This window comes from Dromiciops gliroides, chromosome 1 (genome assembly GCF_019393635.1).
Source record: "Dromiciops gliroides isolate mDroGli1 chromosome 1, mDroGli1.pri, whole genome shotgun sequence".
Classification (NCBI taxonomy): domain Eukaryota; kingdom Metazoa; phylum Chordata; class Mammalia; order Microbiotheria; family Microbiotheriidae; genus Dromiciops; species Dromiciops gliroides.
The window spans coordinates 427,895,503-427,920,209 of record NC_057861.1 but is presented as its reverse complement, the minus strand read 5'-3'; the positions used below and the strand labels follow the sequence as shown (position 1 = coordinate 427,920,209).

Below are 24,707 nucleotides of genomic sequence, written 5' to 3'. Positions count from 1 at the left end.
AAAAAAAGTTGTGCTAAAGTGAACACCATACCCAAAGGAACTCCCCCTTTCCAATGCCTGCTATGTGATCCTGGGCAAGTTACCTTCCTTTTGTGAACCTCAGTTTTCTCACCTGTAAGATCAGGAGAATCATACATACGTCAAAGGTTTTGGGAGTTTGCAATCAGGAAGACTCATGTTCATGAATTCAAATCCAGCCTCAGACACTTACTAGCTATGTGACCCTGGGCAAGTCATTTAGCCATGTTAGCCTCAGTTTCCTCATCTGTCAAATGGGCTGGAGAAAGAGATGGGAAACTACTCCTGCGTCTTTGCTAAGAAAATCCCAAATGAGGTAACAAAGAGTTGGACACACAACTGAGCAACAACATCAAAGGATTGTAGTCAGGGTCAAATGAGATAATATGTGCACAGTACTTTGCAAACCTGAAAGCATTTTTAGTGTGGTTTATTGAGCAAATTAGCCATACTCAAAGCTGCCATAATCTGTCCTAGTCATGCCACATCTGGAGTATAACATTCAGTGTTGGGCACCACATTTTCAGAAGGAAACTGAAAAGCTAGAATAGATCCAGAAGGCAGCCAGGACGATGAAAACCATGCCAGGCCTCAGCCTTCTTACAGAAACTGGGGATGTTTACCTTACAGACAAGAAGACTTAAGGGCAGGGGCATGAACATTTAAAAGCTGTCACATGGACAAGGAATATTTTTGTTCTGGGCAAAGGAAAGGGACAGAATTAGAATCAATGGGTGCAAGTTACAAAGAAGCAGATTTAGGCTCAATGAACACTTCCTGGAAACCAGGAAATTGCCTACAGAGGCTGTGGATTCCCCCTCACTAGAGACTTTAAAGTCGAGCCTGGATGACAATTTGTTAAGGATGTTGTAGGGATAAAAGGTAGCTTAGCAGTGTACTAGAGTCAGGAACACTTGCCTGAGTTCAAATCTGTCTTCAGATACTCACTAGCTGGGTGACCCTCAGCAAATCTCTTCACCTCTGTCTCAGTTTCCTCAACTATAAAATGGGGATGAGGCTAGCACTGATCTCCCAGGGTTGTGAGGATAAAATAAGATAGTATTTGTAAAGTGCTTAGCACAGCACCTGGCTCATAGTAAGTGCTTCATAAATGTCTGTTTCCTTTCTTTTCAGGGATGGGCTGCAGAAGACAACCCTTGACACCCTTCCTACTCTGTTTTTGTGTGAAAGCCATCTGGCCCAGGGGGCAGCTAGGTGGTACAATGGATAAAGCACTGGCCCTGGATTCAGAAGGATCTGAGTTCAAATCCAGCCTCAGACACTTGACACTTACTAGTTGTATGACTCTGGGCAAGTCACTTAACCCTCATTGCCCCGCCAAAAAAAAAAAAAAAATCATCTGGTCCTAAATTTTGGGACTAGTTCCTAGATTTCAAGCAAATTTTGTCATGTCTTAAACTATATAACGTCATGTGTTATACTGCAAAAAGAGGTGAACAAAAACAAAACAAAACCAAAAAAAGGAGAAAACCTCCTTCCACTGAATAATGCAATGTGTTTTCTACTACCAGAAGAAATTAGATTATCCCAATGAGAACATTCGTTTCAAGGAATAATTCTAAATTATTACTAGAAATACTCAAGCACCCTTGAGATTTTTGTAATTGAGAAAATAGCTACTTTGACATATCTAACTTCTACTCACTCTTCAGAAATTCCTTACATTATTATTGGCCATACCTCTAGTCATTTATACAGCATTTCTCAGAACACAGTTACACTTCAGACATTGCTTGCACTTTGAACTGTGGGTAGTAGTTTTTATTTCATTTTTTGTTTGTTTTCTTAGGTTTACACCATGTATACTAGTCTGGATGCTCAAAATGTCCACTGTTGAATTCTAGGAACAGTAGAACATAAAACGATTCACCTAAATACATATAATTCTTTTATTGAGTCAGTCTTCCAGGAAACTCAGTCTATAATACAAATACTTCACATTTCAACATCATCATAAATCAAGAAAATGAAAAATAGTTTCCTATTTTACAAATTGGGGAACCGAAATTGGATCCAGCTCAGCTCCTTACTCTGTCCTCTAGGTCTTGGTACCTATAGGCTCCTCCAAGAGGTAGCAACACCAGGTTTATGCAGCAAAGGATGAATGAGAGTGGTATTTTCTCTAGCTCATGAAACCCAGAACATGGAAATAGTCTTGGCAAATCATTTCTCCCTTTTCTTTGAAATGTATAAGCCTAATGCATTTTTCTGACCTCCGGGGGGGGTAAAATTGATTCAAATATCAAAACAATCCACTGATTTTCAGGTGGGTATTTCCAAATGAACTCTTCAATAACCATGGTGTTTTTGTTCAAATGTTTTAGTTGTGTCTGACTCTTCAGGACCCCATTTGGGGTTTTCTTGGCGAACATATTTTTGGTGGGCCATTTCCTTCTCCAGCATATAGTATTACACACTAAACAATATAAGCTTTCTAACTAACTATAAGCACAGAAGGTTAGAGACAGGAACCAGCTCAATGATTTCATTGATATAGGGAACTCCTAGATGAGGAAGTGTCCTCTACCAAGGCAAGTTATCAGCCTCTCTGCAACTTACAGTCTTAGAAAAAAGCCTGGAGGAATGAGAGGAAGAATCACTTGTCCAGGGTCACTGGGTCAGTGGTGTGTCCCAGGCATGAATTGAACCCTGTTCTTCCAGGTCAATTTGTTATCTACCATGTCATACTCCTTCTCACAAACACAAAAAAGAAGCTTTAAAATACACAAATACTTGATTTGATATAGAAGACATAATACATGCATCATGCATGAATACATACAAATATATGCATATATATATTCGCAGAATCATAGAATTTAAGAATTGGAAGGGACCTTAACCAACCAGTTCAACCCATACGATAAATGAATTCCCATCATAACATAGTTGACCAATGGTCATCCAATTTCTGCTTGAAGACTTTCAAGGAAGGGAAACCTTCCATCTCTCAAGACATCCCATCCCACTTTGGGATCGTTAGTTTTTCTTGATATCAAGTTAATTGTTTGTTGGTTTTTCTTGAGATCAAGCCTAAAATTTTCCTCTTTGTAACTGCCACCCATTGCTCTTAGTTCTATCCCACTTATATTTGACTGAACTGGTTATATATTTTGAATAACCTAAATTTTCATTCTGACTATATTTCCAGTAGCATAGCAAACATTTTGAACAACCACCATACACTTTATCTCGCACACTGCAGCAATTATGAATTCTGAAGGAAACTAAGCCCAGTTCCTACATGAACATCATAACTGGATTTTACATCTCAATTGTTGAAATTCATTTTATAATTTGATTTAGAATCAATATGCGTTGAGATATCCAAGGACAGATATACCTATATACTTCAAGACCTTTATCAACAATGTTGCCCTGAAGCCAACTTAACTTGTCTTCTTGAGTTTCCATATTTTCCAGAGCTGGAGTCTTAGTGTGTCCTCCAGAGTCGAACTAGCTACAAGACAAGTGCCAGTTGCACCCAACTGGATAAACTTTGCAGCTGGAACCCTTGTAGATAATAGTCTAGCAGTCCCCAAGGGAAAAGAATCCTGCCTTTGCCATCCTGCTTACTCCTGTTCCCCTTCCCTGCCCATGCCTTTCCTCTTCCCTACTGCTTCCTTCCTCCTCCCATACTACTCCCATTTAGGGGTTGATTGCCCTCTACTCCTCCCATAAGAATTCCTTTTTTTTTTTTTTTTGCAGGGCAATAAGGGTTAAGTGACTTGACCAGGGTTACACAGCTAGTAAGTGTCAAGTGTCTGAGGCCAGATTTGAACTCAGGTCCTCCTGAATCCAGGGCTGGTGCTTTTATCCACTGTGCCACCTGGCTGCCCCCCCCCCTTTATTTTTTATTTTTGAGGGGAGGCAAAGCTTTATTGGGGCATAATATTAAAGGGAGGGCTGGCCAAAGTGGGGTAGGAAAGCAGTTTGTCTGGGGTTCGAGCTGCCCATCCTGTGGTGAGGGCCTCATCTGGCTCGAAGCCAAAGTCATCCTCCACTTTGATCTGGCCCGGGCCTAACTCTGGAGTTAGCAATGCCCCACCCCAGCGTCCATCCCTGGGCGCCCTCCGTCTTTTTCTTCCGCTGGGGCCTTCCCCAGTCAGGGGGCTGCCGAGGAGGAGAGGACAGGCTTTCCTTTTCTGGGGGCTCGTTCTCTGCATTTCCTGGGGTGGGGGCATCAGGGCCTTGACTGCCCTCATCCTCCAGGACAATGGTGAACTGGCTCTTCCGGTAGTCATCTCCGTAGGAATCTAGGAGTCGCATAGGAAACCTTCGCTCTTGCCGGAGTCTCCTTGTGATTCTCTATACCTGGTGAAGTCTGTTCAAGACTCTCATTCACCTGCTCCATCTCCCGGCAGCGCCGGCCCAGCGCTTGGTACTTGCGGAGCCTCAGCTCTCGCTTGCGGCGCCTTCGGCCCTGGGCCGCCTCCTCCTCCTCCTCCTCTCGCTCACGGAGCCCCGGTCCGCCCAGAGCTCCCCCGACGAACTCCACCTCGGTCTCCAGCTCCGACTCCAGGATGTGGCCGTCGAAGAGCGGAGGCAGCGCTAGCTCCGAGCCCGGCGGCACCGAGAACTCCTCGAAGCCCACGCCAGCCATGGCGCCGGCCTGCAGAGGGGCCGAAGCACCCGGCGGCTGCCCCTCCGCTGGATTCGGACCCCACTGGCCCCTTTTTTAATCATAAATATTCAAGCTTCTGCATAGAGTGAAAACTACTTCATACTTGGTGTAAGGAGTTCCACGTGCATGCTCATTTCTCTTATAATAAATTACTACCCATGTCTTATGGGATCATGATTTGGGGTTAACAGCACTTTAAAAAAATTATTTTTATTCTGAACTCAAACGCACACACACACACACACACACAAAATGGGCATTTCCAAATACAGAGAACTAAAAAAAAAAGATTGTATATGAAACCACAGATGGCTATTATGTATAGTATGTTTTTCCTTTCACCTGTAGCTTTCAAATAAATATATCCAGCTTGTCAGTGCTTTTCCGGCCTTCCTTATTTTTTCTTTTCAAAATGTATTTATTTAAACTTGAAAACTGATGTTATTTTACAGTGGCGGGGGAGGAGAGTAGGGAGAGAGGGAGAAGGGATTGAGCTTTGCAGTGACAATAATACTCATGTTCATTACCAAGAACTTCTCTTTCCCAAATCTTGGGAAAACAAACTAGTATGTTAGGAGGTTTTCTGAGTAAAAGGAGCTGGTGTAGAGTCCAGGCGGTTATTTGTGCACCAGTGGAGAACACACCATTTTGATGACCAGAATATCCTTGTCTACCTTGGATGGCCCTGGATTAATAATGACCAATTCTAACTCTTTGGATCTCCTCACACGTGACTTTTTTTTTTCACAGTGGGCTTATTACAATTATTTAGATCTTTTCTAATTTTATGTTTTTTTTCATAGAATTACAGGATTTATCTTTGGAATGAATCTAAAATCATAAAATGCCAATCTCTTGCTTTCAGAGATGAAACCAAAGGGGAAAGAAAGGCATGCATAGGTCCAAGGTCACACAGATACTAAATCTGGATTTGAACCTAAGTCTTCCTCCACAAAACCAGTAATATTTCCATCTTTTACCTTCGGTAAGGGGAAAAAAAACCCAAAGAAAACAAAGAAAGAAAACCAAACTTAAAGTTTCTGTAGATAGCCTGGTCTCTTAAGCACAATTGGGAGACACACCAGTTTTATCCATAATTTATTTATAAACCACTGTTTGGGGGCAAATGACTTCTATTCTTGGCTATGGTGATTCTTAGTTTCAATTTCTAAAGGTGACATTTTCTGGTCTTTTTCCCAAATTCCTGTTTGGTGCCAGTGGGCCTCCTTTCCCACAGTCTGCACTAAGTGTAATAATGAACCATCCAATCAAGAAGACAATTTGAATACTCTTGGATAATCTCATGTCTTCCCGACCTTAGCACCAAGCAAATCACTAGTTGAAAGATACAATTCACGTCTCTGCATTTTTTTCAAATAACAAACATTTTTATTTAAAGTTTTGAGTTCCAAATTTTATCCCTCCTTCCGTCCCTCCCTTGCCCCCTCCCTGAGGCAGTAAGGAATCAGATATAGGTTATACATGTACAATTATCTGCATTAAAATTTAAAAAAGATGCTCCAGTAACTCTGCTCATCACAGGGTGGCCACAAACCTTCAATTTGTAAAACAACTACAAAACCACAACATAATATTGGCAAAGTGCAATAAAGTAAAGAACAATAAAATGAGAGATGCAAGCCTAATCCCCCCTATTTAATTTCATCAACTCACTATCCCATTGCTATACTTTGTTTACCCTTGTTGGTTTACAAAAACAAAGTGGTTTGCACACACACTATTAAGATGATTAAAATGGTGCAAATCTGGATTCTCTAAAGCATAACCTTTCTATTCCATGGACCCAAGGCTTTTTACAATATATTTTCTGACTCCTTACTTTTTCCTGCTTTTACATAACTATCTTCTGAAATATGCGAAAGAAATACGTCTGTACTTAGAAATATTCACATCCAATTAAGAATAAAAATTAATTTATGAAAGATAGCTGTCCTGATCCAGTTATAAGCCTTCTATATGCACATATCTGTATCTGTATCCCGAGTTCATTGCCTCTCCATCAAGAGGCAGTTAGTATATTTCATCATGAGTCATCTAGAATTATGGTTGGCTTGGGGCAGCTAAGTGGCGCAGTGGATAAAGCACTGACCCTGGATTCAGGAGGACCTGAGTTCAAATCCAGCCTCAGACACTTGACACTTACTAGCTGTGAGACCCTTTGCAAGTCACTTAACCCTCTTTGCCCTCCAAATAAATAAACAAACAAATAAATAAATAGAATTATGATTGGTGTTTTGAGACAGTCCTCTAGCATAAAGGAGTCCCACTTGGGTTCCCCTCTTGACCCTTGCTTTCTACAATTGGGTTCACAGTGTCATACACCCTAAGTGTACATGCAGCTGTCAACAGGTTAAGTCCTTGTCTGGGTAATCAATTTATGTCTAAGGAAAAGCCTGTGGACCAGTCAGAAACACAGGGGAAAACCACCCCTTAATGAATTCAGATGCTGAGAACATGTAAAACAACAGGAGTCAGTTCAATGCAAAGCTTTATTGCAAGCAGTGGCAAAGAGGAAGGAAAAAGAGGAAAAGAGAAGCTGACATACAAATCAGGCATATGTACCAACAGAGGTATAACTTATATAAGGGCAGAGCTGCATGGAAGAGTGCAGAGATGCGGAACAGAAAGTGGATTCTCTAGTAGGGGGTGTGCTCCTGCTGGAGGTAAGGGGTGCTCCATAATGCTCTTCTGAAAATGAGGTTCTTATTCTATGATTTTGGATGGCCTCTTTGGGGCTGGCCAAATTGTCTATCAGGAATCAGGGCAAAATATCATTGGGGGAGGGGTTGTTATCAGGCAGAAAAATAAGCTAGCAATAGAATATTATTGGGAGGGGTTGTTATCAGGGAGAATAACAAACTGGTAGTAGAAAAAAATATTATTTGGGGAATACAGCTGTATCAACCTTTTAAATTGTTATTGTTTGTATTTTTCCATGAGTATAATAATAATAATAATAATAATAATAATAATAATAATAATAATTGTATTATTATACAATAAGGTACTTCCTCCCTTAAGGGGAAAATGTCATGATGATTTTTTATATCAGTTGGTCACTGCAATAAACAGAGATCTCAAGTCTTTCAAGGTTGTCTTTACTATATTTTTGTCATTCAAATATTGGGGGAGATGTGGGGAAAATGAGATATTAATGCACTGTTGATGAAGTTGTATACTCAAATGGTTGTGATTCAACCATTCTGTAGAGCAGTCTGGAAATATGCCCAAAGGGCTATAAAACCATGTATATCCTTTGACCTAGCAATATCACTCCTAGGTCTGTATCCAAAGAAATAAAAGAACCAAAAAGGAAAAGGGCCTATAGGTTAAAAAAAAAATTTATAGCAGCTCTTTTAAAAGGTGGTAAGGAATTGGAAGTTGAGGGGATGCCCATCAATTGGGAAATGGATGAACAAACTGTGGCATGTGATTATGATGGAGTATCACTGTGCTACAAGAAATAATGAGCAGGATGCTCTCAGGAAAACCTGGAAAGACTTACATGAGCTGATGCAAAGTGAAATGTACTGTGTACAAAGTAACAGCAATATTGTAAGATGACCAGCTGTGAATGACTTAGGTATTCGCAGTAATACAATGATCCAAGACAACTCTGAAGGATTTAGGATGAAAAATATTTTCCGTCCCCAGAGAAAGAACTGATAGGATCTGAATACAGATTGAAGTATACTTTTTTTTTTCGGGGCAATTGAGGTTAAGTGACTTGCCCAGGGTCACACAGATAGTAAGTGTTAAGTGTCTGAGGCTGGATTTGAACTCAGGTCCTCCTGAATCCAGGGCCAGTGCTCTATCCACTGTGCCACCTAGCTGCCCCTACATTTTTTTTAACTTTATTTTTCTTGAGGGTTTTTTGTCTGTTTTCTTTCAGAATATGACTTATATGGAAATATTTTGCATGACTACACATGTATAACCTATATCAAATGGCTTGCCTTCTCTAAGACGGGGAGGGCAGGGGAGGGAGGGACAGAATTTGGAAGTCAAAGTTTTAAAAATGAATGTTAGGGGCAGCTAGGTGGTGCAGTGGATAGAGCACCGGCCCTGGATTCAGGAGGACCTGAGTTCAAATCCGGCCTCAGACACTTGACACTTAACTAGCTGTGTGACCTTGGGCAAGTCATTTAACCCCAATTGCCTTCCCCCCCCCCCCAATGAATGTTAAAGAATTGTTTTTACATATCATCGGGGAAAATAATACTAAATAGAAAAACCCAAATGTTAAAAATTGTTTGGGGGGGGGGGTTTGTTTGTTTGTTTTTGCAGGGCAATGAGGGTTAAGTGATTTGGCCAGAGTCGCACAGCTAGTAAGTGTCAAGTGTCTGAGGCCACATTCGAACTCAGGTCCTCCTGAATCCAGAGTCAGTGCTTTATCCACTGTACCACCTAGCTGCCCCCTAAAAATTGTTTTTATGTGTAATTGGAGAAAAATAAAATACAAAATCAATTCCAAAAATTTTTCAAAAAACATTGTTATTGTATAAATGATGCTCATGAGTTCTGTTTATTTCACTCTCAGTTCATACATGTTTAAACAGGTTTCTCTGAAATTGTCCCCTTCATCACTTTTAAAAAAAATCTTAAGGGTTTTTTTTCCAGCTACATGTAAAGAATGTTTTCAACATTCATAAAAGATATTGGAATGATTTGCCATTCCCTTCACTATTTTTTGAAGCCCAATAGTACACACTTATACCACTTGTTCAGCAATGCCCAATTTATTGATACCCCACCAGTTTCCAGTTCTTTGCCTCAGCAAAAAGAGCTACTATAAAGAATTTGGTACATGAGTCCTTCCCTATTTCTTTAATAAAAGAAGTGTTTTCTTTTCTTTTCTTTTTTTTTTAAGTGAGGCAATTGGGGTTAAGTGACTTGCCCAGGGTCACATAGCTAGTAAGTGTTAAGTGTCTGAGGCCAGATTTGAACTCAGGTACTCCTGACTTCAGGGCCGGTACTCTAACCACTGTGCCACCTAGCTGCCCCAGAAGTGTTTTCTTAATATCAAGTCCTAAATAGGATGTTTTCCACCTAGCCAAAAACTATAGCAGTATTATCATCCTTTACATTTCTGCCCATAAAAAAATGCTCTTAAGTATGTAGCAAAAATTATATATTTATCCGGAGGCAGAAAAAAATCTCAATTCTTCAAGCCTTCCCAAGAACAGGACCTTGTCCATCAAGCCCTGCATCAACAAGAAATCATAAATCATAGCATTTTGGAGCTGGTTAGGGCTTCCTTTTGCAGCTGAGAAAACTGAGGTCCAAGGAGGGAAAGGGGCTTACCCACAGTCAAAGAGAGAATAAATTGCATAGGCAGGGCTAGAACTCAGGTCTCTCCACTTCTTTTCCACTTCTTGGTTTCCTCCTTCTTCCTCCCTCTCCCCCCCCCCCCCCGGGTTTATTTTATTTTTTGCAGGGCAATGAGGGTTGTGACTTGCCCAGGGTCACACGGCTAGTAAGTGTCAAGTAATCTCTGGGGTCGAATTTGAACTCAGGTCCTCCTGAATCCAGGGCCAGTGCTTTTATCCACTGCCCCCCCCAGCTATACCTCACCCCCTTTATTATCTCATTAAAATGTCAGTGCCTCCTTCAGAGCAGGTACATTTTTTCTTTTGCTTATAAGAATTGTACTGAGCTGCTTGCCTTCAGAGTACAGGAATTGTGATTATCTGATACTATGGATAGGTCTATAGAAATAATCTGAGAGAGGGAAATGCCCTATAGGAAAAAATTAATGCTTAAACAAACTATTCATCTCTCACACACTCACATCCACAAAAACTTCCACAATCCAGGATTTTCCAATTTCCAATTTTTTTTTAATTTTTTCCCAGCATATTTTTAAATACAGTTAATGATCTAAAGGTCTAAATACCAAATCAATGCAGAGAAATTAAACCACATGTTCACCTTATTCCCTTCTTCCATCTACCACTTCTTCAGGACTGAAGCTTGTTTTACAACTCATTAGATGAGTACCTGTCACTTGTCTGGGATAACTGTGTCTACTGGTCCAATTTGGGCCCACAGAGTCAATCTGGAAGACAGTTCCATGATAAAATGGGAGGTCCTAGTTTAACACAAACTGTAGTTCCTTGATTCTGCCAAGCTAGATTTTCCCATCTCCTGTTACTATAATACAAGTTTTATGTTCTGGAAACCCGGAAACTTTTTCTTCTTCAAGCAGCAGCCTCTAGACAACAATCTCCTAATGCGGATATAAATGATAGACTTCTTCAGACTGTCCTTGACAACACATTGGTTCTGTCACCTCCTTTTCAGGAGTTAGAATCAAGCACACGAACTGAAATGATGTTGATGGCATTTGCCTAGGGCAAAGTCCTTAATGGTGTCATCCCATTTCATTCAATAGATTTTGCATAATGATCATTTTCTTCTTTGATAACTTGAGATGCCTCTGGTAGGTTGTCAATAATATATATTTGGCAGAAATACAATTACAAACTTGAAAGGCCATAAACTTGGCATTAGATATAACCAACTTTCAGTCCCCAAGTGACCAAATTGCATTTACACATTTACATTGAAATTTGATTTGCTGCTGTGAAAGGGGAGGGGGAGGAAACAGCTTTCCAAGATAAGGAAAACATTATGCTTTCTATAGCCCTACCATTAATCTGAAATATAAGAAATATCACATGCAGGGACTGGAGCTTCATTTTCTGGGTATTGTCTGTCTACTTCTTTCTCCCTACCTTTTTTTTTGCCTCAAACTTATGCCACTTAATAGTCACAAGACCCAAGCACATGAATCTTATTTTCCCTAACCCACCTCCTTCAAATTAGCCTTCAGTATTTGTTCTTAGACTAGCTTCTCCAAAACTCAAATTTGGTCTAAAACATATACTGACTTAGACTGATTACAAGCGTTTATTAATCGGCATATTTTTGGTCCCTTTCCTTCTGGTATGTGATCCCTATAATACTTTCTACTAGGTCTAGCTTCAAATGATAAAATTTATTCATACAGAAAGATAAGCAAAAAGAAGTAACTAAAAGTTCCTTAAAGCCAAAGGTTATGTATTGAAGAGAAAAAAATATGTATAAATACAACTGTAGTACAGTAATCCTCGCTTGTCAATATTAGGTCCTGCTCTTAGCAAAAGGATTTTGGAACAGCAGTTTAACACATGTTATAAGGTATAGACATTCTCAAAGCTAGAAAGAACAATTAGCAAATGAATCACACTTATGTTTACTTGTTTACTGTGAATAATTTGTTAAAGATCATATTTATGGATTTAGAGCATAAAAGTAGTATCTGAGCCTGATCCCACCTATGAAATATAAAAAAGTATGCTATCAAAGGAGATGAAAGTAAAGTGTGTTGTAAGCACTAAAGCCATGTAAATATAAGCCATTGCTAATATTATCCTACATATTTGTAGAAATTTAAACATTTTCATTTACTTATAAACATTTAATCTTTAAGCAAAGCTGACCATCTTGCTAAAATAGTTCATTTTAAACAAAGCATAAGAAAGTGTGATTCATAAATTTGCTCACTGTTTCTGTTACACATTTGCTCCCCAAACATTAAATTCCTAAGTTCATGATTTTCAAAACATTCATGTAGATTTGCCTGCTGTTATAGCTAAACCTATACTTATAAATGAAACAGAAACAAACATTTAAAAAGTAACATGAAAACTAGTTAATATACTTTTCCCAAAGTAATTGAAGAAATAAAGGAAATTTTAAAGATAACAGCATTTCTCATCTTAGTTAAAACATTCAAGATAGAATATTTACAAGAACCCATGGATTCTTACATAAATATTTACTTAAAGACAGAATAAATTAAATAGTTTAGGAAGGACGGATTTAAGAAACTGCTGAGTTCAAATCAACATGAAATGAACGAAGTGGTCTCTTAGATATGAAACCTGTTTCTGGACATATGGGTCTCTGAATTAGAACTGGACCAGATGAGCTGAGCACCGTTAATAATCTTTAAGACACTGATCGAAAAACATGTTGCTATATTTTTAAAACCCCAGGTGTAGTTCTAAGATAAAAGAAGCTTGTTAGTCATGAGAATTCACAAGTTTCTACTTGAAAACAAAATGGCCTCCATGGCTGAATTCCTTAAGCACTTTAGTTACCGATAATGATAAAATAGATTCTTAAACTATCTAAAGCTGCTTTCTAAGCTATACCTTTGGGTTTTTCAACCGCTGTCTAAGAAACAGCCAAGTTGGTTGTTGTAAAGGATTTAAGTACACTATACACTTCTTGTGTATAATGGTTTAGATAGAGCAAAGCATGGGATAGCTACAGAGTCTGACATGCAGTACCCTCGTTACTCTAGCCCCGAGCTTCTCCCAAGCGATTATTAATAACCTGGCAAAGTTAGAGGTGGTATGGCATCTCAATACCAACAGACTCAAGTCTCTTGGAATTCAAATTAGGCCCCAACCAGATGTAGAGATAAGACAAAAGTATAGGTGTATAAAGCTAGCATACTGCTCATTCCACTAATCAGGGCCCTTGCTAGCCCACAAGGTACACACACATCAGCATGTGATAAAATTATCCTGAAGGACACTAGGTCAGGCAATACAACGTGAAACCATCATTTATATTTGGTGTATACAGTACCCAAATCAAAAAGATTGGATTCATGAAAACCTAATTAAAAGGACATTTTTCCTGCATATTTAAAGACAGGATTTTCCATTAATAATAAAAGTTTTACACTTTTCCTAATACTAAAGGAGACCACAGATTTCTTAACAGAGGAAAAAGCCTTAGCCAAATAGTTATACAGTTTTACATACATTATTTGAAGAGTAAATTAATACACTTGAATAAATTAAGAGTACACACTGAGAACAATAAAATTATAGCTTTTGATTGACAACGTGTGAACCAAAGGCAAAAATTTGCCACGGTTAAGATGGTTTCATACAGTACAATATATTTTCTTTTTAAAAATTCACCCTAATGGCATTTTAGCGCATGATCAGGCTGGACTACAAGCTTCTTAATAGAGCAACAAGCAACATGGAAAGGATCTACTTATAGTCTTAATGTCTTCCTTGTACCTATTACACTAGCTTTCCTTTGCCTGACCACACTGGTTTGTAAGATTACTGTGGCATTCAAATGATCTGAAGGCAGCTGAAGCACATGCACAGAAAATGATGGCTGTCAGGGTGAAAGGGGCTGAAATGAATTACTTTCATCATCTGCTGTAGTTAATTTGAGAGTCGGCAGTTTCCGAGGAGGAAGCTGAGGGCTTTGGCGAAGATTGTCATCCATCTGCAGAAAGTACAAAAGACACATCTGATCATCCAACTCATGTTTGTAGCATCATTAGGGCAGGTTGTGGTCTCCACACCCCAACTCTCTTGTTTGTAGCGTTTCTTGAGCCCGTATGTTCACATGGCTTCTAACAGAGCCCTCAATTTGTAGTTAAAAGGGCAAAATAGCTGAAAAAGGCCAAATGGCTCATCTCTGACACATTAATTGAACTCACTCATTAATGGACACACACATAACAGGTAATGCCTTTGATTCTTTCTATTCCATAGAACTTGAATTGGAACCAGGCCAAGTGTTTTTATCAAGCTGCACTAGCAGGTAGCAATGATACCTGACCCACAGAAGCCCACCAGAGAGAGGAGGCAAAAAATGTCAGGGAAGAGTCATTTCAGACCCAACTTATTCTATAAAGATTTTCTCCGAAAATGGATTGGTCTCAAAGATAGCCTAGAGACACAGACTTATAATATAAAGGAAGGCCCAGGATAAAATGACTTACTCTAAAGTGGAGAAAAGCGCATTGTTCCCAGAGCAAATTAGCATCAACTTAATCTAACAACTGTACAATTAAGTCCCTTCTATATGCAGAGCACTGAGTGAAGTACTAAAGGAGACATGCAATTTAGAAAAACAAGACCCCTGGCTTGATGAAAGACGGTTTAGTGAATTCTCAGATCCATGCAGTCTGCTGGATTCCTGGATCCCCAAACCAAGACTCATGATTAGGGACGGTACCCAACTTCTTAATTCTACTTGGGATAGGATTTCTCTTTCATGGGAACTTAGGATGCTATTTAGTCTTTGGCATTTGACTCAGTTTCAAAACAGCTCCTAAAGCAGTTGTCATCCAGACAAGAGAATTCATGCAAACAGCATCTTTTTACCCTCTTAACGGGCTGATTTCCCAACAGAGCTCAAGGTCTTCACAGACATCCACTAGCTCCATAACCCAGTCACAAGTTAAAGAAGAGAAAGGCATCTACACCTCATCTTTATAGATGCAAAGGTATGACACAATTGTGTACAGTGACCCTTGTTACAAAGGCCTTTTAGTAAAATAGGTTAAATACCTATTTTTTTTTAAATTAAAAGAAGTTTTGTTGGTAAGCTGTTTTAATCATTTGTGCACTAATTTGTATCTTTTCCTTACAAGAATTATCTTATAAATCTCCTTTGACCTTTTTCTGCCAATAATCTGGGCAATGGTATTACAAAAGATGCATGGTGAATGATTCACCACATCTGTCCATAGGAAGGGAGGAGAGGCGTATGTGCTGGAAGGGAAGAGTCAAATCAGATGTTGGGTCAAGGGGTAGTCGGAGTGAGCTCCATCAGGATGTCTGGGTGTTGAAACCTTTAACATGCTGGTCAGTAAGACCACTGGCTTATACGATGGCCTCACATCAAGACTTCTCTGTTTGGGGCGGCTTAGGTGGCGCAGTGGATAAAGCACCGACCCTGGATTCAGGAGTACCTGAGTTCAAATCCGGCCTCAGACACTTGACACTTACTAGCTGTGTGACCCTGGGCAAGTCACTTAACCCCCATTGCCCCACCAAAAAAAAAAAAAAAAAAAGACTTCTCTGTTTTCTTCCATAGCACTAATTTACCATAGTTCTGTCTCCTAAGTGCCACATATGGGGAGTATTAGGGACAATTCTAATTTAACAGCTGAGTATCTAAAGGGATCATGAATTATCTTTAATATCTTAACATCTCAAGTCACAGAAGGCTCTGGATCAAAGTTAGTAAATCACCTGATTTTTGTATTTTGTTCTCTTTTCTAATAATTGTCACACACTTAAAATAATACTTCCCCATGATTTCTGAATATAATGGATGGGTAAGGCAACAGAATAAATATTAGACATGACCCTACTTTACATGTGACCTCAGAAACAGGTCTTTATTTCTTCCATCTATAAAATGGAGACAACTCTTATCATTCATCATACAATGGTAAGAGCTAACAGAACTGCAAAAGTTTTGAAGTAGGAGAGCCTAAGATACAAAGCATTATACATGAATTCAGGAATATTCATTTAAAAAGAAAAAAATTTTCTAACATATGGGTTCTTAACCTGAGGTCCAAGACTTTTTTTTTTATGTTGGTAACTAGCTTTCAATACAATTGGGTTTCCTTTGCAATCCTATGAATTGTATTTTGTGCATTTAAAAACCTTATTGTGAGAGGCATCCACCTGTTCCACCAAACAGCCAGAGGGGTCCATGGACAACAAAGGTGAAGAGTCTTTGTTCTCAAAAGGGCATCAATACTGAGAGTGTCATTTTCTGGTGTTTTGTTTTGTGGGAAAATGAGGGTTAAGTGACTTGCCCAAGGTCACACAGCTAGTAAGTATCAAGTGTCTGAGGCCGGATTTGAACTCAGGTCCTCCTGAATCCAGGGCTGGTGTTTTATCCACTGTGCCACCTAGCTGCCCCCCCTGAGAGTATCATTTTCAAATTTTGTTCTATGAAGGACTTGCAACTCAACTTACCCTGAGGGTGCCCACCATCTTCATTCTCTCAAATGTATAACCCCTCCCCAAACAATGGCAAAATATTTGTCCTACTGGAAAACTGGAGAACACTTGGGATATCTTCCCTTGGTTTCGTCTAGGAAAGGTTAGGATGAGGGAGAAAAAGAGCTTTGTGCACAGGGAGGAATATGATGTGATGAAGCTATCTTAATGAGAAGAAATAAGCAACAAGTACTTTCCTGTCCAATATCTGTCAATCTTCAATAAAGGGGAGAGGTAGCTAATGAATTAGGAGTTTAGTTTACTTTTATTTGCTATTCTTCTGGATTCCTCAGTTTGGGAAGCATTAATTACAAAGGCAAAGTATACAGGTGTGTGCTTTGCAAAACACCCAGCATTGCCAGTATGCAAATAATTGACCATGAAATGAGATTCCAACCTAGCAGCTATTAGATCTGCTTCACTAGATTATTAACAGAATTACCAATGATTTAGCCATCTTTCCTCAGAGTTATTAGTTTATTACTTACTTCAACGCACTAAATTGCATTCAGTTGTCAATAAATAATTATTGAAACCCCCTTTTCAAAATTATTACCCAAAGGCTCCATAATGGTAGATGTAATTTGCTAAATATTGTGCTAACGTATACCAAAACTGCAACATTAACTGCAAAAGTGGAAATAAGAGAATTATCAGACAGCAGAGATAAAGCAAACATGACCTTTTCGATCAAGTTGGATTCCTTATTTACAAGTTGGGTGAGTTTCTGTAGATTTGCATCTACTGTATCTTGCCCCGCTGGAGAGAAGCCTAAAAAGCCAAGATAGAAATCAGAAAATGACAAGAAATTTTGAAAAGCCATTTGCAAAGCCCATTTAGACCACTTGCTGTATGAGCACCAGAACAAAGAAAAAAAGCATTTTGTGCCTAAATGCAAAGTTAATTCATGCTCCAAACAGAAAACTCCAAATGTGGCATCAAAGAAGGATTATAGAGGAACTGAGGGGCAATTTAGGCCATTTCAGCTGAAGTTTCATGCTGTAGTTAGAGTCATTAGTGAAAGGTAGGCAGGAGTGAACATTTTCCCCTGAAATTTAAACTGTCAGATGCTTCCCCACTCATTCTGATTGGGTCATTTATCAAAGTGTCTGCGTGGTCTTCCTTCATTAGCAGTAGTAGCATTACTTGCTACTTTAATTATTCCAAAATCACCCTCTTTTCCCCACCAATAATATACATTCATTCTGCTGGATAGCTTATAGCTTTTATAAGGATAAGTAAGGTGTCAGATATATTTTCTACTCATGTTCATCAAATATACTAGGCCTTCCAAGCACAAGCCACCAAATTCACCAAAATCACTGTTTCCAATCTGCCACAATCATTTGGGGAGTAAGATAATAACCAATGCAGTATCCCTCACCTAAATCTATCCAATGCTGACTGGGGGCAGCAAGCAAATGCTGTGGGTGACAGGCAAGCACTGTCTATATCCTTTACAGAAAAAAGCTGCCTCTCTCCCATTAGAAGATATTCAGTATATATTGGTTTTCTAGTTGTCTAGAATAAGAAAGGAGAATCTATTCACAAGGTTCAATATCTTAAAAACAAGAAATTTACAGAATGTGAGAATAGCTTAAAAAAACAAAATCTCTTTTCTTTGATTACAGTTGAATCAACAACATACACGAGTAAAATGTGGGGTGTGAAAAATGCCATTTTTTAGATGTTCTATAAAACAATGAGCAGACAAGTCTTTTAAAAAATGCAAATCTCCATTAAAATGATACAATCATAGTAGTTTTCAAAAAGTTTCTATTAGATCTTCATAGGGGGAAAAGAATTCCCTTAGTTATACACAAAGATAGACCAAGCCAAAAGATCACTTACCTGTGAAGCTAAGCCTAAAGTAACAACTCAGGATTTCATCACAGAAGCGACACAGATTGGAGAGTTGTTTCAAGTGCTCTTGTAACTGGACCTTAGGAAAGTGTACTTTGTAAAGAGGTGCAAGGAAACCAAATACATAGGCATCCAAGGTAGTAGGCCTACAGGAAATTAAGAAATTACTTTTAAACTACACAAAATAGGAAAGGATTCATTTGGAATGCTGTTAAAAAGGAAATTATACCCAAAGGACTCTTCATTCTAAGTGGTATCAGGTAGTGCTGTGGAGCAAGAAGTACCTTCCATTTCATTATAGACCTTCCATTTCATTATAGAAGGTCAAACAGGCTTTTACTCATTAAGTATCCACCAATCCTTTAATCAATTACCTAACTTATGGTTATTTACAAACTCAGTGAGTCCATAAATTATGCAAATATACATTTGTGGTCACAAGGGGGTTAGCCCAAAATTAGAGATGGTATGCTAACAAAGCAATCCTTTGTACACCAGCTTCTTTTTTTTTTTTTTCAGGGGCAATGAGGGTTAAGTGACTTGCCCAGAGTCACATGGCTACTAAGTGTCAAGTGTCTGAGGCTGGATTTGAACTCTGTACACCAGCTTCTTAGGAAAAAACAGATAAATCTTCAACTGACACAAAGAATGAGGAAAAAAGTTTTATACTGAAATGCCCTTAAGCTAACACAGAAACAGTGAGGAACATTTTTACAAAAAACTTTGTTTTGTTCAGTGAATAATCTCCAATTTTACACTTGTAAATGCATTATTAAAGTGGTATTTTAAAAAGAAATGTCACTCACGTATCTCCAAAGAAAAACTGAGATGTTCCCAATCTGTTTGATAGAAGATTTAGGCACACCTTGGCATCTCTATATATCTAATAGGGAGAAATTTCATCTCAACAATAGAAAAAGCATCCTACACTCTTTCAATGCTTTAGCAAGGCAACCTTAGGTAACAAGCTGTTCTTTGCTATCCCCCCATCTCTTCTCCTGATGTATGTGCCTTCTTAACTCATTCAGACTGTACCTGGGCTTCTACTTCTTTGAGGTGGAAGTGAGGAGGCTCCCCTTTAGTAAGGAGGATCCTGTTCAGCGCTCTTTTAGACATTCTTCCAGGCAGAATCAAGCTCAATGGAAATGGGATCCTTGAGGCAAACCATGGCTTTGTCACAGTAAAGTAATTGTCATGTTCCACCCAGAACGTATGGAGCTCCACGAAAGAAAGGCAAATGAAAAAGAATCCTTCTTTTAAAAAGAGAATGTTACAATTTTTCATAAACCTCTGAGCCGAATGGCACTCGAACAGAATGCTAGACCGATTATAAGATTTATTGTTATTATAGTTCATTTAATTCTATGCCAGGGAGTGTTAATTACTATCCAGTCTTCTGGCAGTACAATTTGTTGCCTACAAAATGAACATTGTATGTCACTATATTTTAATAATATTTAAATAATGCATCTAAGGTCCTAAAAGATAATGACAGCCAACTTTGTTAAGAACGCATTGAGGATCTATCACATTGTGGACTCTAAGTAAATATATTTGTTTTAAAATGGGGGTTTCCCCCTTCCTAACATAAGCTTAATAATATGTAACTTATAAGACAATTACTATGTTTTCACCTAGACCATTAAATTATAATATTGGTTGACTCCTCTTACCACTGCAGGAAGAAGCTTCTCTTCAAGGAGAGCAATGTAAGCAAGTGTATCTGCACCTTGTTTTGCAGAGAGTTGATAATCAGCATTATATTTCTATTAAAAAACAAAACGCAGAGACAGTCAAGGTCCTTCTCAAAGGTAATAAATCAGAGCAAATTAGGAATCCTACTCTCCCTCACAATGATTCATAAGACAAACACTTATTAAAAGAGCACAGGAGAGAAATAAAAATGTTGTTACTAGTATACAGTAGCAACTCCCATGGATTTTTTAAAGCAATCAACCAGATAAAGTATTTAATACTACAACTAGTTAGCATATAACTAATATATAAAAATCTTTCCTGTAATACTTCTAAATCAAAATCAGAAAGCTATCTCCATTTAATTCAAATTAAGTTCTCTGGCTTTCATTCTTTATGCCTAGTAACAGAACTATACTTCAGTTATTGTATAGAAATCACTATAGATATTAACTTTAGAACAAAATAAGTGCCTCTGAATGGGCTTTTAAAAAATGTTCACATTTCTCTCTATAAATATGATTCATTCTTACATAAAAGAATCATACCAAGGAGACACATAGCCATTCCCTGGCCTTTCTGCTGAAGCTGCAAGACACAGGTAATCAGCCTGCAATTGTTGTGGTACAGAAATATCTATTAGGAAATGACTCCCAATCTCTTATTTATCTAATTATATATATGACTATCCCTAGCTTTCATAATGTAAGACTTATTTAATTAATATCCACCAAAACAAAAGTGTCTATATCTCAAAAGCATTTCAATTTTTGGTAAGAAAAAAAATTGGGGGGAGGAAGAAGTATGCTTCAAACACTGGGGACTTGACTACTCAAGCAAATACACATGCTGTTGGGGAAATGTAGGGCAAGTTTGGGGATTGCCAAGCACAACAATTTGGTTGTGTGCTTATTATAATACCATAAACATGATAGGCACTCAAGTACTTTCATGATTAATGGATTAGTGTAGAACAAAGAGACTTCTAAGATTTCACTAATATAGAGACTCCTTTCTCTTTATAGTCTTAGTGAGTTGCCTAGAGTAAAGCTTCTTAAACTGTGGGTCTTGACCCCATATGGGGCCCGTAACTAAATGTGGGAGTCATGAAAAATTTGGTGAGAGTAAAAAGTTATGTATACCTATTTTATATACCTACATACCCCAGGTCGTGTAACAATTTCTCAGACAAAAAGTGGTCATGAGTGGAAAAACATCTAAGAAGCCCTTGCCTAGAGAGCACTGAGAGGTTAAATGATTTGCCCAGAGTCACACAGCCAGTATATGTCAGAAGCAGGAATTGAATTCATGTCTTCCTGGACCCTAAAGGCCATCTCTTTATCCACTATGCCACACCACTCATCTCATTTAAGGAAAAAATACTAAGTCTATTGATATAACTATATACCTAATTGCAATTATCAATCAATCATACCTTAATTTTATGGTTAAAAAGACAAATTGGGGAGACATGATAGCTGCCTTAATACCTGAAAGGAAAAATAAAGACTTGGACAATTTTGCATCGTCTAAGGGAGAACCAGGACCATTAGGTGGAAAGTAGAAGTTACAAACAGTCAGATTTCAGCCCAATATACACAGAAATTTCCTGGTAACTATTTTTTTTTTAAATGCAATGGTCTGCTTCAGGAGGTAGTGAGTACCCCACCCCAGGAGTAGTTCAAGAAAAAAAATGACCACTTACTGAGGGTATTCCTGCATCAGACTCAGTGTTGAACTAAATGACCTCTTCCAACTTGGAACTTACAGGATCATAGATTTATAGCTAGAAGAGACCTTAGAGGACACCTAGTCTAAGGCCCTCATTTTATAAATCAGAGAACTGAGTTAGAAGTTAGATGACTTGCTCAAGGTCACAACCAGTAAGTGTCTGAGATGGGATCTGAACCCAGGTATTCCTCACTCCAAGTCTAGTATCAGTGAATGTGAGAACTTTTCTTTAATATGTTTTAGAAATTCAATAAAATGCTAAGCAAACTCAGTGTATAAAACTATAAAATGGATACATTACAAATATGTGAAATGTATTCTATATATTGCATATGTATAAAACATGTATATTATATGTGTGCGTACATGTGTTTCAAAGTCAAATAATGATAAAGAATAGTTTCTAAAGGTTGATAATTTGCTATTTAGAGATATACTTTAAATATACTAGGAAATTACTAGTAAAGGGCAGATGTACCCAATGAAAATAATTTTTCTTTAAGAAAAATTTTTTAACCATAAAAAGCACCAGGGGAAGAAAAGTAAATAGCAAACTCAAACTGAGCAAAATGAGCAGGGTAACAGTCTTTTTGTAATAAAGTGACCACCCACCTGTTTTCTCAAAAAATTAAGTATTTTTGCCGGTTGAGATACAATATTGTCTTCTGATGTCAAAATAGGTACATCTCCTACAAATCAGAACTATAAGTAATTGAAGAACAGTTTACATACAACAAAACATTTCACTTATCTTGACCAATGCTTTAAATTTATCCCAGTTTCACATTTATAGGGACAAAATATGAGTAAGCACATATATTTTTTAATTTGCAAAAGAAAATATTGGAACCCTGACTTGGCTTATACCAAGAACTGAAATATCCCAAACAACTTCCACTGAGCTAAAAGCAACATACATAAGACTTTTTTTTTTTAGAAGGACACTCTTCCCTTGGTAAAGTTCATCGATGACACCACTTTAACCTGAAATATTTGGGAGATCAAGGCAGAAGAAAAGATTTTAAATGTTTATTTCCCCCAAACACAACTTCCACTGAGCTAAAAGCAACATGCATAGGACTTCTTTTTTAAAGACTCTCCTCCCTTTGTCAAGTTCATCAATGACAATGTCACCACTCTAACCTGAAATACTTGGAAGATCAAGGCGGAAGAAAAGGTTTAAAATGTTCCACTATTACCTCTTGAACCTCTCCAGGTGTTATCTATAACACTGACTTTCAGGGGCGCACCAGAAAACTTGGCATAAGCCTGAAAATAGAGCGTGCGGTAAAACATTTCAGTCCAGGTGCGGACACATTAACCCAAACCACTGGAGAATTTCAAAACCATCCTCTCTGTGAGACCAGCTGGGCAGATGTGAGCCGGCCCCGCTGCACTCCCCGAGGCAGCGGAGGAGGGGACAGGACAGGAGAGTAGGGGGCAGAATTGGATTGGGGGGGGGGGCAGGACAGGTTGCTGGGTAGGATGAGGAGGAGGGTGCAGGACGGGATGGGGGGGGGGCTTTATTTCCTTCTAGGCGGCTTTGCCCAGACGACCCCGTGCTCGCAGGACCTGGGGTGCGGGGCTGACCTTTGGGGCACAACTTTGACAGCTAGTGTGGGGGCGGGGCAACCCCAAACCCCATTTCCCTCAAGTTCTAAGAGTTGCCGAAGGGCCCTGAGGGTCACTAAGTATAACTCCCCTAGTTTTACATAGGGGGAGGAGGGGGCGTGTCCTCCCCACCGGCCAGTCCCTCCCTTTTTACCTAGGGGACGAGGAACCTGAAGCCCAGAGACAGGCAATGACTGGACCAAGGTCACAGCGCCAAGAAGATGCAGAGCTGGGATTCGAGCCCAGGCTCCCGAAGGAGCCGAGCCCAGACTCATGGGCCTGGACCCCCGCCTCCCGCCTGACACTCCGGCCCCTCCCCCCCGCCCCCGGGCCCGCAGCGGAGGAGGCGGATAGCTCCCGGGGGTGGCGGGGTTGGAAAGCGGAGGCAGGCAGGGCCCTGGCTTCGCGTCAGCGGCTCCGCACCCGCAACCCCCCTCACCCCACCCTCCCCGAGGGACGGGCCCCTTACCAGAACCACCAGGGACTCGCTGTGGACAGACGGGAGCCCCCAACCGCCGCCCCAGCACCTGAGCTCTAAGGGGGCCGCCATCTTGCCACCGCCGCGACCTCTGGCGCCCCGGAAGTGCCCGCCCCCTCTCCTGTCCGTTTCCGGCACGTGAGAGCTGGAGAGCACCACATGGCGTGCAAGTGTCTGGGAAGGAATCCCCGGCGTGGGGAGAGAGCCGAGGAAACCCCCGCTCCAACCCGTGTAGTCAGTGAATGGCAAAGCTGAAGGAGAACAGAGCGTCATGATCAGACAGGATGTCACTTTAGAGTTCCATACCACGAACAACTTACTTATCCTGTATAACTTGGTTTCTGTATATTTGTTTGCTTGTCTCCTTGTTCCTGAGGGCCGGGACTGTCTTACTTCTTTGTAGTCCCAGTGCTTAGCCCATTAGCTGGCACATAGTAGTCACTCACTTTTATTATTATTAATTTGTTATTAATTGATTGACCAATGAAGAAGATTAAACCTGACCATCAAAAAACCATGAATGTTTTCTTACTCCTTCAATCTAGTGACGTTGGCTCTTCCAAGAACAAGACACTCATATGTCCCCTCTAGGCATTTTCTCCGACTGTCCTCTAAGCCTGGAACACTCTCCCTTCTCAACTCTGCCTACTGGCACAAAGCTAATAAGGGGCAGAGAGACTCAGGATTAATGAAATACAGTTTTCAGGCTATCATCCAGTTCAAAGAAGTTATAAGGAGAGTTGGATATTTTGATGCTACTGGTCCCAGAATGGATCCGAATATTCTGGTCATTCTGTATTCAGGCCAGCCTTCT

At 39.5% G+C, this 24,707-nt stretch overlaps 1 protein-coding gene and 1 pseudogene across 3 annotated transcripts; both read right to left on the bottom strand.

Annotated features, from left to right (window-relative positions):
• Window positions 1–3,917: 3,917 nt before the first annotated feature.
• LOC122737232 lies at window positions 3,918–4,642 on the bottom strand (annotated as a pseudogene).
• Window positions 4,643–10,500: 5,858 nt separating this feature from the next.
• Window positions 10,501–23,999, bottom strand: MTX3 (metaxin 3). 3 transcript variants are annotated; one of them, XM_043966564.1, is made up of 9 exons: window positions 23,885–23,999; window positions 23,004–23,073; window positions 22,417–22,493; window positions 20,052–20,144; window positions 19,414–19,596; window positions 19,185–19,261; window positions 18,367–18,524; window positions 17,198–17,286; window positions 10,501–13,990 (listed from the first exon to the last, which is right to left on the bottom strand). In XM_043966564.1, the coding sequence occupies exons 1-9, from the start codon at window positions 23,963–23,965 to the stop codon at window positions 13,880–13,882; spliced, it is 939 nt and encodes a 312-aa protein (XP_043822499.1). In that variant the 5' UTR covers window positions 23,966–23,999; the 3' UTR covers window positions 10,501–13,879. The 3 variants fall into 3 exon arrangements, with proteins under 3 accessions (XP_043822499.1, XP_043822516.1, XP_043822507.1); XM_043966581.1 differs by lacking the exon at window positions 17,198–17,286; XM_043966572.1 differs by lacking the exon at window positions 19,414–19,596.
• Between the last annotated feature and the right edge of the window lie 708 nt (window positions 24,000–24,707).

What these genes read in the sequence shown, in the direction of transcription:
- MTX3 (XM_043966564.1), bottom strand. Translation starts at nt 23,965, where the DNA reads ATGGCGGCCCCCTTAGAGCTCAGGTGCTGGGGCGGCGGTTGGGGGCTC. An exon ending in CACCTGGAGAGGTTCAAGAG is followed by an intron (nt 22,494 to 23,003) that starts GTAATAGTGGAA and finishes TCTGATTTGTAG; the next exon opens with GAGATGTACCTATTTTGACA. An exon ending in TCAAAGAAGTAGAAGCCCAG is followed by an intron (nt 19,262 to 19,413) that starts GTACAGTCTGAA and finishes TCTCCCTATTAG; the next exon opens with ATATATAGAGATGCCAAGGT.